The 17,316-nt window shown below is 31.6% G+C and overlaps 1 protein-coding gene across 1 annotated transcript in view; it reads left to right on the forward strand.

Moving 5' to 3' along the window:
- The window catches only part of Ets98B (DNA-binding protein Ets98B), a 31,431-nt gene extending 23,375 nt beyond the window's left edge, over positions 1-8,056 (forward strand). The window contains exons 2-6 of the mRNA XM_035096179.1: positions 3,179-3,564; positions 3,669-4,309; positions 5,076-5,230; positions 6,619-6,820; positions 7,634-8,056. Of these exons, the coding sequence (XP_034952070.1) occupies positions 3,179-3,564; positions 3,669-4,309; positions 5,076-5,230; positions 6,619-6,820; positions 7,634-7,974 (1,725 nt within the window). The 3' untranslated portion in view covers positions 7,975-8,056. The remainder of the gene's footprint in view (positions 1-3,178; positions 3,565-3,668; positions 4,310-5,075; positions 5,231-6,618; positions 6,821-7,633) is intronic.
- Positions 8,057-17,316: the final 9,260 nt, after the last annotated feature.

A 17,316-nucleotide genomic window follows, 5' to 3' on the forward strand; every position in this document is an offset into this window, starting at 1 on the left:
ACATAGGGCTAATGGTACACGACAATCCGTTGGCCATGTAAATCGTTAGTGATAGTAATCGCTATAGTCGTTTACGCTGTTGATCAATGTAACGGATCGGATAATATGCGAGTGATTATGTTCCGCGGTTGTAAGAACTTCACGTGCGTTAGTAAAGAAGTGCTAATTTTTTCTATTGCGTTTTTGAGCTTTCATCATTATCATTATTATCATAGAAACGACTTGATTTGTTTGAACAAGTTGATGAGGAATCGAGTAATGAATGCAATATTAATGCTATAAAAAAAATTAACAAGATAAGTGGATGATAAAAAAGAAGAAATGGACATATTTCGCAGTTAGTATTGGTTTGGAATTATTCTTAAATAAGTATAAAAATATTATCATTATACAATTACAATTATATATCGATTAAAAAGATAAAGAAGGTTTTTTTTCCTTCTTGCTAAGAATTCATTTTCTCACGGGCTTTCTTAAATGAAAGAACAACAACGATGTTAATGGAAGCTCATCCATGATAAGAACTTTAACCTCTTCTTTTCTTCATTTTTTTTTTGTGACTCAAGAGAGAAAAAAAGAATAAGAAACAATAACACCAACACTCGCGAAATCTTGTAAAGACCTTGAAGACGACAGTGCACATCAAGAACAGTTTAACATTCCACAACGTCCGATAGGTTTAGTCATCTTTTGAAGTTCACCTCACGTATTTATTGTTGATGCTGGGATGAGACAAGAGGTGGAGAAGAGCTAGGGGCAGATACCAAAAATGCGGAAAATAATCATCATTTATTCTCTTAATTACGTCGTAAAAATAGAAAAATAGCAATACATAGGCAGGACAGTATCAACACTGTGAAACATGTTCAATCGGTTAAGTTTACTAAATTGTCATGCAGACAGGGTAGAAGTGAATATCGTTCAGTCTGACTGGGATAATATGACGTCACAGACAATTAGGAGGCTTACACGCGCGTTGTAACAAGCCCCCAGTGTCAATAAATCAGCAAACTCATGGTCCTTGAACCTCATCGTTCTCTGGAGGTCGACGAACCGACATGAAACATTTGTATCCACTAATTTTGCAATCCTCGAACTTTTATGATATAAAAGACATTATGTATATTGAATCAAGTTGGTCAGGGTATGTATGGTAGACCGGTGGAGAATAAGGTTTGATAAATTTGGGCATTGAGTTTCGATGCATTGTCTGGTGATAGAGCTTTAAGAGACTTTGATAGAGCTTTAAATTGGCAGTGAATTGAACTTTTAGACTAGTGTAATGTGAGTGTTATGTATGTTCAACAATAATAACAAATGTTATGCAAATTTTTACTTAAGTCATTTAATAATTTTTTTCGTATACTATGAAATAATCTTTTTATAATACAATAGAATTACATTTGTTCTGTAAAAATTTCTGTAAGAATTAAAACTTTTAGGTTTGTTGACATCTGCTGAATTGAATTATAATCAATAATAAGAATCTACTCTCAGAGAAATTTCTAGTTACCTTAATTGGAAAGTATCAACTATTAAACTGTTAAATAATGTAAGACTTAACTATTTTTTTTATTTTTTAAATGAAATTTTTATCATTAACTTTTTCTCAATTAATTCTTGTGAATTATTATCATGTACAAAACTGATATTTAAGATTAAAAAATGTTTGAAAAATTAAAGTGAAAGTAATAATAATAATACAATACAATAGTTTTAGTTGAAAAAAATAAAAATCATCTAAATAATGATATTATTTTGGTATTAAGAAAAAAATATCAATCATGTCCAATACAGATAAACCCATTGTCAGCATACATTAACATTTTTTACAATAAGATATCTTTCATAGGCCCTTAAGAATAGTAAAGCAAGTATCTGTACTTTACCCGGCAGTATATATATTTCTACATACAAGCCTATTATATAGCTCTGACAGTCCTATCTCTATGGCCGTTAGCTTCTTATCCATTTTCTTGCCCCGATTGTTGCGGATTCCTTGTCTGCTGGATCGTTAAGTTGCGAAATGTACGAGGTAGTATTATAATGGAGGCACATACAAAATTGAATTTATCGATGGCAAAATTGCCACCATCATCTTTTCTGTACGTCAGCAATAAAATATGTGAGGGATTGAATGATCTGAATTTACATCAAATGAATGCTGGAAGTTCTAAGAGAAAATCTCACGGGGTATCATGTGCGCTAGCGTAAATTCCCAGGGTACACAAATGTTTTGTAAAAACAAACATCGTATGGGATATAAACGTTTGAGTGATATATTCTCAACAAAGTCGTATATATTTCTAGATGTTTGGACTCAAGCAAACACACTACACACCACCTGGTCGATGAATCGCTCTTATTCTCTCTCTCTCTCTCTCTCTTTTATAATCTTTTTCACCGCTTGACTTAACCGCAGACGGTTCACCTCTCAATTAAAATTGACATGTTTAAATTGAAATACAATTTTTAAATCTCCGACATATTTTCTCTTATTTATTATACAACAACTATACACAAGTACATACAAATTTACATATGTACACACCAATAACTTAAATGATTTTGTTGTTAAGAGAAGCCTCATGTCATATCTCTCTATTCATTCAATATCGAATGACTTTGCTTGGAGATCTCGTTGGGTTCTAAAAGTCCGTAGCGAGAGAAAAAGAGCATAATCGTTTATTTCGCGCCGACCTTTGCGATGCACTACGTCAAGATGTCAGACTACAACCCCGCCTCAGCGTATCCAAGATGCACTTGGGAACGCTATAATGGGCTTACAAAGCGTAACAAACTGATGCGAGGTCAAGCACACGACGGGCAATAAACACACGCGCGAAGATAAACGGCCCGGAGATTCATCTATCTCACTTCTACCTCTATATACACTCTATTTCATCTTCAACCTGGTGAAAGTGTTTTGGCTGTTCTGTGAACCGTATGCCGTCAGTGTTTGCCTGAGGGATGCTGCCAGAGTGCAGAGGGTTGATTTTAATGATGACAGATATTGTTAACGCGTTTTACCGTCTCACGTCTTTTACTCATATAAGCTACAAACAATGCCTTGGAATACGTGAGAACCAGTAGATGAAAAATAATCAAAAAGTCATAATATTCCTCAGTTTCAAATCATTTGAAGTTTATTAAAACCATTTTTTGTTTTTATTTTTAGATGCCACAAACGGTGCCTACTGCCGCAGGCTTCTCGCCTTCTTTTGATTACACGACTTTTCAATTTGACTTGTCATTATTACCAAATGACTACAATTCGTCGAATTCGCAAACAACCCTCAAACCAACCCAGATAAAGCAAGAAGTGATTTCACCAAGACCTGGGTCACCAACAACCTACCCTAGTCCACCGTATCCTGGTTTGACAGGAGAATTGTCACCAAATTATTTACGTGAAGCATCTCCTGGATATCCCAGTAGTCCTTATTACGTTCCTCATAGTCCTCAAAGTGCTCATTTGTATCCTACGAGTCCAGAGCCTGCAGCTAAACAACCAGTAAAGAGAGAAAAAAGTCTAGATTTGCTTGCTATTCTTCAAGAATCCAGGTAAGGTCATAGTAGATACTTAATGAATTTGGTTTTTTTTAATTTTTTTTTGTTTTGTAAAACAACAAAAAAATTTTCATTTATGTTGGGTTATTTTGTTACAGACTTTTAGCTGAAAGTCTGGGTTACAAAGAAGATTCCACTGACTGCACGGTGCCTTGTACACCTCCAAGGTCTGAGGAAGACATTTACAATTCTCTGGATACAGATTTCTTTCCAAAACGTGAGGAAACAAGTCCTTTGTTAAAGGAAATTCTTTTCAAAGAAGAGCCACAATCAATTAGTTCCCCTCAAGCTTCTCCAGCTCCAGACACGGACAATTCTCCCCTTCGAACTCTTTTATTCAACACCAAGGATACAAACATTAAGGATGAAGGAAATTTAAATAAAAGTCCTTTATTAATACCTAAAATAGAGATCCAAGACGACGAGTCTTATTCAACTAACCGGAAAATATCAAATAATAATTCACTTGATTGCAAATCTGAAATATTTAACAAGGAAAGCTCGAAAAGTGATCATCAATTATTACGTGAGGTTTTACGAGATACAAGTTTTCAAAGAAAATATAATTTGAGACCTGTCGATCTTGGGGGTGTTGGCACTGGTTTTGTGGAAGATATGGAAAGTGGAGAATGTGTCGGAGATCTTGCTAGAGAACAGATAGAACCTGTCCTTAGTCTTGCCATTCAACAACTTCAGAAGGACTTTGATAATACCTGTGTTGCGCTTGGCATCCATCCAGGTGAGTTTTTATTAAACTTAGTCATCAGTAAAAAATCTAGAATAAAAATTGACCTCATTGATGATCTGATCGATGAACAAGAGAAGGTTAATGAATGATGATAGTAATAAATAAAAAAAATTATCATTTTTTCTTCGTCTAGAATCCTAATGGAGACTTAATTAATTGTGATGATAATGATGATCAAGATGATCTCCAGCTGTGTGAATAGTCTAATCTACTTGTTTGAAGCTAATTAGTATTGAATAAGCATCGGAAATTTTTATAAAGTTGTTTTCAATCCTATAATTGTCTCACTGGGTTCCTGTCACCATGTTGCTATCTCTTACTCTTATTTCTCTTTACCTCTATCCTTTTTCATCGACACATAAGCTGCCTCGCCGGAGGCTAGTTGTCGTTGCCGACCGGTTTCTCACTATGGGTCTACAAGTCGCATGATGTCACGCTAAGAAATAAGTTATAGAAGCATCGAAGGCATGTCATGCCACGCAGTTACGAAACCTCAAACGTTTGTGTGTTCCAAGGTCGTTAAGTGGCCCTGGTATTCAGCATCCAGTCAATGTTTCCGGTCTCTAGAGAGTATCAAGAGTTCTAATCTAATTTGAAGAGTTTTAATGCTCTGTATTTACATACTATTTAATATCAGGTATTAACCTAGAATGCGAACAAGATTCTCTAGATGTCCGTTAATTCATACGTTAGACTTAAGTTTACGTATTATGTATGAATTGACTGTAAATAATTTTTCACACTATTCTTGTGCTAGAACCAAGACGTTGGAGTGCCTCAGATGTTGCGGCTTGGGTTCAGTGGGCTAGGAGACAACTTCAATTACCCTCAGTTCCTCTGGAAAGTTTTAACATTGATGGTGAAACATTGGCATCTTTAACAGAAGAAGACTTTTGTCATCGTGCTCCTCAAGTAAGGCATCATCATTTTTCTAATCATTATTAAATTATTGTAATTTAAAGGATTGTAAAAGAAATTTCCATAGTTTCACGATTGACGTTTTAATCGCGTCATAATATAGTTTTTTTTCTTGTTTCATCGAGTTGGCGCCACGAGATTGCGGAACCTAACGGATCTGGTTGGCCGTCGCGGTCTCGGACAGGGCCAGAGTAACCATGTCGACTGATTGCGCGATTCGGTTGGGAAGGAAAGTCTGGTGAAAGTGAATTTCTCGGAAATCCACGTGCGTCGTTAGTATATTTCCCCGTAAAACGTTTACGTCGTTATCATTCTATACGTGGCCTGTAATTTTAAGATGTTTGTACAAGTAAGTGGGGAGAAGTAACATATGGGGGCGTTGGAATTTGCTAGGAATTTACGTAAGACGATTGGCAGACTGGTATTTACAATCACTTGTAAGTAATAAATGTTTAGCGGGGCTTAATGAAAATTAATTGTCGATATAGCCTTGGTAAATTATTATAGAATTTTAGCTAAATTTGAGACACACAACTATTTTAATAGAGCCAAATTTAATTTAGATTTAGCAAGAAAACATTTTGATTAAGTTGTAGCCAATGTCAACAGTGCAATAAAAACACTGGATGTTTAATTTTATAGCCAGTGAATCTAAATCTGTGGGAATAATCCAAAATAAGGATGTATCATATATCTTTAATCTTCATCTGCAAATCATTCATCATGCACTTTCGCAAGTATTTCGATGTACAACACATGACTGGCTAATTTCAATTCTCTAGTATAACACGGAGATCGGTTCGTCGAAGCTGAAGTTGCGCGATCGGTTGATCTAGTTGCGAGATCACGATCGAACCTATAGAGGAATATTTTCCACCATGGCTAATGGTGTTTCGTAAGACAAAATGCACTATTTGTGATGGTGTGTCTTAAGCTGTTTGAAATTGCATCGAATGTGATGGCATCATTATACATAAAATTTTTCGCATAATTGCATCATAAGTGCATTTGTAAATCAATTTTTTCTCTACAATACTTGGACCATGTTTATGTGTACTAGAGGTGCGTCATCATTGCCGACAGCACGTGACGTTCAATTGGCTGACCAAGTCTCGAGTACTTACTTGCTGTTGACTGTGCTGGCAAGTAGGTCACCATAACCATCGCTTGTTGCGTTGCTGCTTTCTCTTTGCGGTGTGAGGCTAATATTTACTCGATGAGCAAGAGAAAGAAAGGAAGAAAGATAACGAACGAAATTCTATCGGTTTACCTGGCTGTAAAAATTGCGTAGAACTAATAAAAACACTTGCCTACTTAATATCTTCAACAAGCCAATATGTACATGAATAAATTGAAATATTTTTTTATTTTTTTTTCTTCAGTGCGGGAGTATGCTACATGCACAGCTGGAGATTTGGAAAGCGGCTGTAGAAGAATCGCCAAGAAATACTTTAGCTGCTTCCTGGAGTCCGACCAATGTTGTTCAACCTTCAAGTAACTGCGATCCCAGTCCATCTTCATCCATGACCAGCACTGTACCTGATAGCGTTGAAACACCGTCATGTAACATAGATTTAAGCGATGGTAATTACCCCTTCTAACCAATCTGATTGGAGATTAAACGAACAATTTAATGCACTTGAAGAAAAAAAATTCATTCGGAATTAATGAAGCATATTAGTTATTAATGAATCTCGGTTCATGTATCTTGGGTATTATTTAGATTTTTTAACTACAAAAAAAATTAGATCTTTAATTAAATTATTATTCCTTAGTTTTTACTCAATAAAAAATAATAATTATCATCAAAAGTTTCTGAATGCACACGATTACACGTGGTAAATTTTTTACCATAATTGACTGATTTATTTAGTGAAAAATAATAAATATTTATTGTTGTGTTATTGTACTCGTTTTAATACCAGACAATTTTTTTTTCAATCCTGAAATTAATAAGTCATTTGTTTCATTATAATAATAAGATTGAAAAAACTTTTTTTTAAATTTGTTTTTTTTTATTAATAAAAATAAATTGGAGCAGAAATTATAAAAAATTTTGCATATTTAATGAAGAAAAAAAATGAAATTTCAAATTTGCAATTCATAATCCCTTTTGGTGCGATTTTTTCTCATTGCTTCTACTTTTATGATTAATAAGAAATTAATATTATATTTCATCAATACCTACTTCAAAATAAGCTGTTGATTGTTAAAATTGCACTATTTAAAAACACAACCGGTTTTAATTATTTTTATCGACTATCTTTTTTTTTTATTAATTTGAAAAAAATAACAGCAGATATTTAAATAGTTAAAATTATAAATAAGCTTTCTTTAAAAGTTGTTTTAATCATTATTCTCTCTGATGTCAATATAATGAAAAAATTTTTTTTTCAGATGAAGATGAAGATTTAGGAAGTACTCAAACGTCCACGGATGGTGGAAAAATCCGCAACGGTGGTTCTCATATTCATCTGTGGCAGTTTTTAAAAGAATTACTCCAAAGCCCGGGACTGCATGGCTCGTGTATACGTTGGCTAGACCGCACCAAAGGAGTTTTTAAGATCGAGGACTCAGTGCGAGTAGCAAGACTTTGGGGCAAACGTAAAAATAGACCGGCCATGAACTACGACAAATTGAGTCGCAGTATTCGTCAGTACTATAAGAAAGGTATCATGAAGAAGACAGAACGAAGCCAGAGGTTAGTCTACCAGTTCTGCCATCCATATAGCCTTTGAAAATTGATTCTCGAGTGTCTTTCATTCATGTCATTGAAAAGAGAAATGCTCGATTGTTGTTCCACATTTTGGAATAATGATACGAAGAAAAATGACAAGTTGAATAAGGGCTTCCGGTTCTTTCCAGTTAAGGAAAGATCCAAGAAAGATGATGTGTGATTGTAATGTTAATGAGTAATTGAGACAGATAAAATGACTAATAATACTAAAAATAATTCGTTAACATATTTTATAGAATGATTGGATTGATGAAATTGTTTTTACTAATTTTATTAACCATTTAAATCCTCTGTAGTTGCATTTATTTGAAAAAATGTAATTACAGTTGGGTATTTTCCTTGTACGCCTATTTTCGGCGATTATATATTGTCAAATGGTTATTATTACTATTTATCAATTTATCTGCGATCAAATATTTAAATTATGAAGGTTGATCTGCTTAAAAAACTTCTCATCCACCTATAGAATTTTTTGTATTTTATGACATTTTGAAATTTATTTTAAGCAGTTTTTTATTTCCTTCTTCTTATTAAACTCGCAGAAACTTTTTATAAATATTTACTGGACCTTGCCAACTGCTCTGAGACTGAGTTGACTACAGCGTCGAGATAGTAGTACTAGTAGTAGTAGTAGTAGTAGTAGTAGTAGTAGTAGTAGTAGTAGTAGTAGTAATAATAGTAAATGATGCTTTGACAAAATAGATTGAGTGGTCTCTAGTGCGGTTAAAGCGCGCGGAACAATTCGTTGCAGCTTGATCGTCTTTGTCACAATCCAAAGGATAAACTTTGGATCGTCGACAAGGCGCCTTAGGAGCATAAATATTTGGCAGGGTCCGGTGATTTGGATCCATATATCTATGATATATTAAGCGTATGTTCCATGAACGATTTATAAGATTTATTAACGATTTAACAAAAACCTAATCTCCTTAATATTGAACCATAACTCAAATGAGTTATTTATTTAATTATTTACTTGCAAAATTAATTAACAGTTAATTAATTAATCATACTAAACTATTTATTAATTAATTATTAAGGATATTTTGTCGCTTTAACACTGCGATTATTTCGCTCGGGATTCTGGTACGTCCAATATTTTAATTATTATGTTATTATACAATTATAGTTATTAATTATCATTATTTTTAATTTTTAAAATATTTTACGTGTTTAATTTGTGAAGACAAATAGTTAAAAATTCAATTAATATATAATCTTCTATCAAGCTAATTTATTTATGTGCTATGTTTTATCAACGTCAAGAGATTATGTACTTTCAGTTCTTTTTTATTTAATGTAAACTTTTCTTATATTTTTAATGCCTTGATCTGATAAAGATTAGATTTTTTATTAAAATTTCTCTAATGCTTTGAACTATCTACATATTTTTTAATGATAATTTTGTACATACAATTGGTTTTGTTTACTTTGAAGAATATTTCCACATGTATTTATGTGTTTAATAATCGCTTTGATAAAGATCTCGTGCACTGTGAGAAAATATATATATATACATATATATATATATATATATATATATATATATATACGTATGTATATGTATATATATATCATTTTGCATTGAGAATACGTGACCTGTTTTGAGCGCGTGATTCACGATGTACTAACGAAAAACAGGCTCCATATGCATGTTACGCGAAATGAAAATGTCGAATTCCGTGTACACTGCTTACATGAGATTTATGTGAATTTCAAAGGTCGTAGTCGTATTCTTGAATCTTGTAAAGTGTATAAATTTTCAGTTTTTTAAAATATTAATAACTTAGATTTTCACATAAACACACATGTGAAGTAATTAATCTATTTATTGCCTACTAATTAATGTTATAATAAATCAATGAAACTCTTCATACTTCTTTCCGCGCACGAATGAAAAATATGAATGATTGATAATTGATGGTGAATATAAAATAATAACATTTTCATGAAAATGTCAATGTAATGAATGACGTTGTAAAATTTAAATACACATTTAGCAAAATAAATAATTAATTAGGATTATTTATAACAATCGAAAATGCTCAATGTAAAAATTATTGTTAAAGATAATTTTTTTAGGACTTTTTTGATTCTTTTACGTTAATCGTTTTTTTTTAAGTTCTTTTATAAGTAACCTTTTACATTATGTGCATTTAAAATTGCAAATATTTAATATAAAAAAAATAGTTTGTTAAATGTTATTTATCTGATATTAAGTTAAATAAAAATTTATTCAAGACATTAATGTTTTTGTTTGTTGATTGTTAATAAGTTTAAAATATTCTCTTGAAATAAATAAGTGACTATATGTTGATTTATAATGTCAGATAAATAACTGATTCAATAAGTGACAGGATTGGCAAGTAGAAATGATTAAAAATTGCCTTGATTGATAATTAACAAACACTTGATATTACACTTCAAAATTATAATGTTTTAGATAATATGAATTACGTTTTATAAATGTGCAATTTTTTTGATAGTATCCATAAGAATATAATACAAGAGAACGTATCCTTTAATTCATTCGATGATTCTTACAGATAAACTGTCCAATGAATTAAGAGCTTAAGCTCAAAAAAATGTAAGAATTTTTAAGCAATAATAACAAATAACAAAGAATCAAAAAAACCCTAAAAGACTTTTCTTAAATTTGTAATTTGAGTGCCTGAATTTGTAATTGAAATGAATTAGGATAATTATAAAAAATGTTTAACTATTTATTTTTTGAGATATATTTAAATTAAATAAAACGAAAAAAAAAATCAATTATGATTAAAAAAAAAAAATGATGCGTAAAACAATGTTACCAATTGAATAAAAAAACCATTTTTAAAAAAAATTATATTAACTGAAAGAGTATGCCAAATTATGTGAAAATTAAATTTTTCATTTACGATTATTTGTTTTGAATTTCAATTTGCGAGGTTTATATCTATCAAATTTCCAAGTATCACCAGTTATACACTTTCATGGAGGTCTAATGTACAAGAGGGATACTAAAATTCTCTTAACTAAAACGATGTGCGACTAAATCGACACGTTTACATAATGGGATCGTAAACTGCTCGTGATACGATATGTACTTACTAGATAGGCAATGTTAGCCGTCGCATTAGCGGCATATATTCAACCTTCCGATCCACACTCTTACCACCAACGCTGGATTTTAACGAGACTTATCCTTTATATATGTGATTAAAAGATTTTTTCCCAACTTATTGAGACCTCCATTAGTGTATTTCGTAGCTGCGTACTTGTTTAATGCACTTAGTGGATGAGTTTATACGTTCAGTACTACAAATTCGTGGTAATGTGTCCATTACCATGATTGTAACTAGCTGAACCGGAGACATGTTTAGTGCAAAAACGTAACAACGTTTACAGGAGTAAATAACGTAGTTTCTTGCTCAATATCAAGGTCAAAATCAGCAGATTGTTACTTGTCGATGTCTATTTCGATTTATTGACTCTACTCGATACTCAAGGTTCTGATTATCGTGAGCTAATGAAAAGCTTACTATTTTTTCCCAGCTTGCCTTTGTTATTTTTCTACATGAATATTATTCATTTCCAAAGTAAATTAGTTGTATTTTTTCATTATTAGTATAGCAAAGTCATGACGATATATTTACTATGTTATTATTATTATTATTATTGACTGTAAATTTTTTATTGTAAAAATGTTTACCTTTATTATCAATCTATCATTGGATATAAGCATTATTATGAACAAAATCAAATGTAATTTTGTCTTTATTATTGTATTATCTATTATCTATAATAATATTTAATACAAACTTATCTTGTTGAACATATATATTATAAATGTAAACATAAGAACATTGTAATATAAATATTTTGTCATTGATAAAAGGCGATGCTTGGAAAAAAATATTTTTTAATGAAGAAAAATGAAAATATCAATTGTTTGCATTTTTTATTCATTTTCCTCTACCAATGTTTCCTCAATATTTTTAAACCTAATAGTTGAAAAAATTGTTGCAAACGTCTATTAATTTTCATATAGTCCAGGTAACATCAATCTATTTCCCATAAAAAAAAAAAATGTAAATATTCAACATAGAAAACATATTTAATTATAAAGCTAGTTACATTTGAAGCCGTTATATCTCTGGTATAAGATAACGGATTGGGATTTGTGAGTGAAAGTTGTTGATCTAATGCGGTATTTAGGTATTATCCAAACACGTTAGAATGAATCATAGAAAATCTAATATCTCGCAATGGTCGTACACGTGAATTGGACGGGATTGAAAATTAAGTGGGATTTTCCTAGAAATAGATGAAAGCGTTTGCATTCGCGTAGAGTACAATGGAGCGCGTGTGGCTTATGTACTAATGCATGAAAGAAAAGAGAAAGAGATAAAAGAGCTTGACGGGCCATAAATTTTGCTAAAAGCCGGCATGATCGAGAGGGAAACTCTTGTGGGGCCTACGGCATTCCAATTTTGAGGTGGGAACATGAGGGATAAATTTTTTGAAGTGATATCAAAGCTAAAGAAAAAGGGTAGATGAGAAGATGCAAATGATGATACGGGCATATAGTTGGGAATAGAAGGGGCTGCATTATAGATATACGCTTATGGACATCGGATAAGTAAACCCTTTTGAATCAGATGCTGTGGAATGAAGAATATAAGGGATGAGTAGAGTGAACAGATACAACATAAAAGAGCGGTTGATTTGCACGAGAGTCTGGAACGCGAGTTGTGGGCGTCTCTTGGCTGATTTACGACGTTTTAATCGTACAATTAATCTAACACCTTGTTGCAACAACACCTCGACCGTGAAGCGCAAGTGCTGAAGAAGAAGATAAAGGTAAAATAAAAATCATAATGAGCTAAGTAAAAATGTAGACTGTGCCAGGGATAGTTATATGATGAGGAGAAGTAAGGTAATGTATGTGAAGGTGCAGCTTGAACCCTCTATCGATTATTATATTATGCTTCTCGGGTGTTCATTTTATCGGATAACCGTTTCTACATTATGGATAATTCATATATAACTGATGCTCAGCTAAATATTTATAGTGGAGATCATGAACCTCGCCAAGATGTTACACAAAAATGTGCTTTCTTATTCTAACATTTTATATGTATGTATACACTTTAATGGCTTCCATTGGACGACAAGCTTTGTAAGTATATAAATTTAACAATGGAATTTTCGTGGATCGTATCTTGTAATAGGTTGCGATATAGTGATATCTCGGCGCCACATACGTGTAGAGAGTCATAATAAAGGCGGCAGTCATTGGAGAAAGAGTGTGCAAGAGTATTATGGAAAGGTAGAGTCGAAAGGTCGAGTCATTAATGATACGGATAAAGGGCGAGGCAAGGCGCGAATACCGTCCGCGTTGTACGCGCGAAGCCGGCCCTGAAGTTGCCGATATAAATCCGAAGGTTAACAGGTACGCTCGAATTATGGAAACCAAAGATAAAAGGTAATCGCCGGGAGGAGGGAGGGGGGGGGGGCTTAGGCAAAAGCAAAAGAGTAATAGAGAACAAAAATCCCGCCTACTATACGCCAAACAGATAAATCGTGAAAATTTTCATCTGACGTTTTTTTAAAAATTTTCTTCGACTAATCTTCACTCTAGTTGCTAATTAACTAAAGATGTTTTTATCATTCAAAACAAAAAAATCCCCCGTGTTATGGCACTTGCTTTTATTGTGATAAAAAATAAATTTAATATTTTATTTTAATGCTGATGAAGAAAGTATATTTCTTTTCTTGTGATTATTTAATTTATTGCTATTCTAAGTTTCCATGTTGTCGAATTTTTTCAAAAATAATTTTTCATAATTGTCAGTGTAACATAAAAAGCAACGCTAGTATATTACGCTAGTATATTGATTTAAGAAAGAAAAGTCATGAAAAATAATGATTAAAATATTAGTCATAAAAAGTGTTTAGTATTAACGGTATATAAATGTTGATCATAGATTCACTAAGTTTTTTATTACTGATTTTATAATAATTTAACTTTCAACTTCATTTTAATCAAAATTCACTTAACTCACAATCAAGAACAGATTTACTTAATTCAAAAAATACTCTGCTTGATACACCCGGTTTATGTTGTTCAGGATGCTATAATAGACTAATAATAATATTCTAGTAATTTTTAATTTACAAAAACCCTACATTAAAAATGTAAAATTCTTCTGATTTATTTTAGGGAATGAATATTGATTTATTCAGAAGTAACAATGTCCCAACATCTTTGGAAGACTAATCTGATAATTCAAAGCCGATAAAATCAGATTCTTCATGAAAAATGTACCTATTAGAAATCAAATTTTTAAAATTGAGTAAATTAAAAACAAAATGTCTCATTGTCCAGCCAAGACAAAACGGAAAAAGGTGGTCTTTTTTCTTGACTTTTAAAATCGTTAGCAAAGTTAATAGTCTTGAGAGAATAATTCACAGAAAACAATGGACTGGTGTGTTTATAAGAATAAATAATAATGAAAGAATCGAATGGCTTGTGGAAGTGATTAGGTTAATTAGCAATCGGAATAAACGATCAGGGTTTGTCGAGACTGCATATATACGTATATATGTACATGAGAAAGAGAGAGAGAGAGAGTAAATATAAGTTGAAAAGAAAAAAAGAGAAAGACTGGTTAAACGCGCGGGAACTTTGCCACGTTGTACAGTTGATTCGAGAGATCTCGCGCTTAGCTTTGTGTATTGTCTTCGGAAAACGAGGCACCCCCGCAAGAATGATCGCGCGTGCTCGCCTGTTGGACCAAGGACAACAACATTCTCTGCGAAACTAATTGCCAGGTAAATATATAGTATACACATCGGTATACGTACACACTTGTTTGTCGGTATAAACACACCGTACAATTTATTGCTGCGTCTTTGTGCTAAAAACAGAGTGAACCTTAATGTCGTAGGTAATGCGTCATTTATTAAGTTTCATTATCAGTCCGCAATTTTATTTGATATGCAATGGGAATAAAATAAATGTTACACTTGGAGATTTCACCTCACTTTTAATTAATTATACCTGAGCCAGAAAGATATGATTAAAAGTTAAAAATATCATAATACAACGCTATATGCCACATTCCTTTATCTCGAACACAAAAATACATAGTTTGTATGATATTGAAAATGCGGATAAATGCCTAAGGCGTCGGTCTAAATGATGAGAGGGTGGAGGTGCAAAGCACGCTTTTCTAAAAGTCTGATATAAACTTGAAGGCGATATTCGCGCGACCGTGAGCCTGCGGTGCCGCGCGGTGCAAACGCTGTAATCCAACCAAGACCGTAAGTATTTTCCGCGAGTAGTGAAAAAATTGTCGAGAAAATGAAATTGAAATTACAGTGGTTAGGATATGACCGTCGTACATAATGATCCGTAATGATGCTCTGTCTTGTACCTATCATCCTCTTTGGTGGCTTTATTATTTTTATTTAACTGTATATTACTTCTAATCTATTTTATTCAAACTATCGCAAAATTCTTATCAGAACCATCACTGATTTTGCCATTGTGTTCTGTGATATTCTGTGATATATCATCTCCAAGTATTTTCTTTTTCTCCTTGTTTGATGTTAGGTGTAAATGTTGGCTCATTTTATTCAATAACTCAGTGAAGGTCATGATTAGGCCAGTAGTTTACGGCAACAGAAAGATTCTGATTGTATAAATGAAAGTTTTACACGAAGCTTCGTTTGAGTGATTGTCATAACACTTTTGGTGTTGGAATTTTTATGTATTTATTAATAGGATAAATTGAATTTTCAAAAATTGGGTTCAATAATTGTTTATTAATTTAAATTAATGACTGTGAAATAAAAATTATAAAATGGCACAGGAAGTAAAAACAAGTTAAATGAAAGATCCATAGAAGTTGTTGAGGCCACATTAAAAAATGAAAATGAAATTTGTATCGCCATAAAAGAAATTTTTACAGTTTGATTTATGTAAAAATCATTTTTCTTACGGATTTATTATTCTTTTAATGATTTACAGATAATAGTAAAAAGTATTTCCACCAAAATCTCTCAATACATCAATTGATTTAGAGAATGTAAAATATTTTATTCCAAATTATAATCCATTGAATTTTCTATACAAAGCTGGTATAAGCCTTTTGTAGAGTTTCACTCCCATAAATAAATTTATATTTAAATAACAAAAAAATGATTTATCTGATAAATAAAGCGAAAAAAATGATAAACTGTTTCAATATTTGGTTAAACAAAAACAACTAGAAATATTTGATATCTCATTATTTTAAAGTCTTTTAACTAAAAATATTACTCTCATATCATGATTGATTGTATATAATAGTTACTAACAAATCATATTTTTTATGTTACATTCTGTATTTTAGGTTTAAACACTAGGGCTCATTATATTGAAGTTATTTAATGGCTTCGATAGCTGTCCTTCTTGTAAGCAAGCTTATATGTAGTTGAAGACCGCTCAACTGAGAACGATTAACTGTGAAAGCTAAACTGTTTAGTGGTCATATTTGCCGTCTTTTTTCTACTTGTACAATCTCATAAACTTGTTGCATTTCCTTAACGCCATAAAATAATGTACATTAATAAAATAAGTGAACTCTAATTTTAAAAATAATAAACAAGACTTTTGAAAGATAAAAAATCATCCAATTTGTACTGAGTAATATATTACAAATAATAAAAATCACATAGTAAATAATGATGTTCTAATAAAAATATTCCAGAACTTTTCCATCACAAACATTCTAACAATGATAAATAAGTACAGTAACAATTTATTAGTGTATCCACATTTTTATTTTTAGTTTCGTAGCATATCTAGTTAATATATTTTTTTTTAAAAGAAACTAGCAGAAAGTAATAATTGATTTTACATGAATAAAATGAATTAAAAGGAAACATAGTTTAGAATGATAAAAAAAAGTTCAAATAACAATATATAGATTAACAGAATAACTTAAGTTATTCAATTGGCTCACATAAATAATTGTAAGATCGCACTTATAAGTTGATAAGCTATTTCTAAAACAGGCAAACGAAAAAAAATGTTATTCAAATTTCGAATAGTATTTATACATGAGTAATAGCAATCACTTCATGTACATTTATTAAATCGATCAATCAGTTAAAATTTTCCAACAGTTTTGATCAAAAAACAAGCTTTTATTCAACAGAACTATCATCAATAATTAAAACTTAGTCTATTCATTAATTTATTGAACCTTTTTGGAATGTTACTCACAATATATCAAGAGATATTTAAATCCACAACAGTAAAACGAATTGATCAAAATTTTATAATGAACGTTACAAGATTTCTAGCTAA

This window comes from Chelonus insularis, unplaced genomic scaffold (genome assembly GCF_013357705.1).
Source record: "Chelonus insularis isolate UGA/USDA-ARS -01 unplaced genomic scaffold, ASM1335770v1 contig_116_pilon, whole genome shotgun sequence".
NCBI lineage: Eukaryota > Metazoa > Arthropoda > Insecta > Hymenoptera > Braconidae > Chelonus > Chelonus insularis.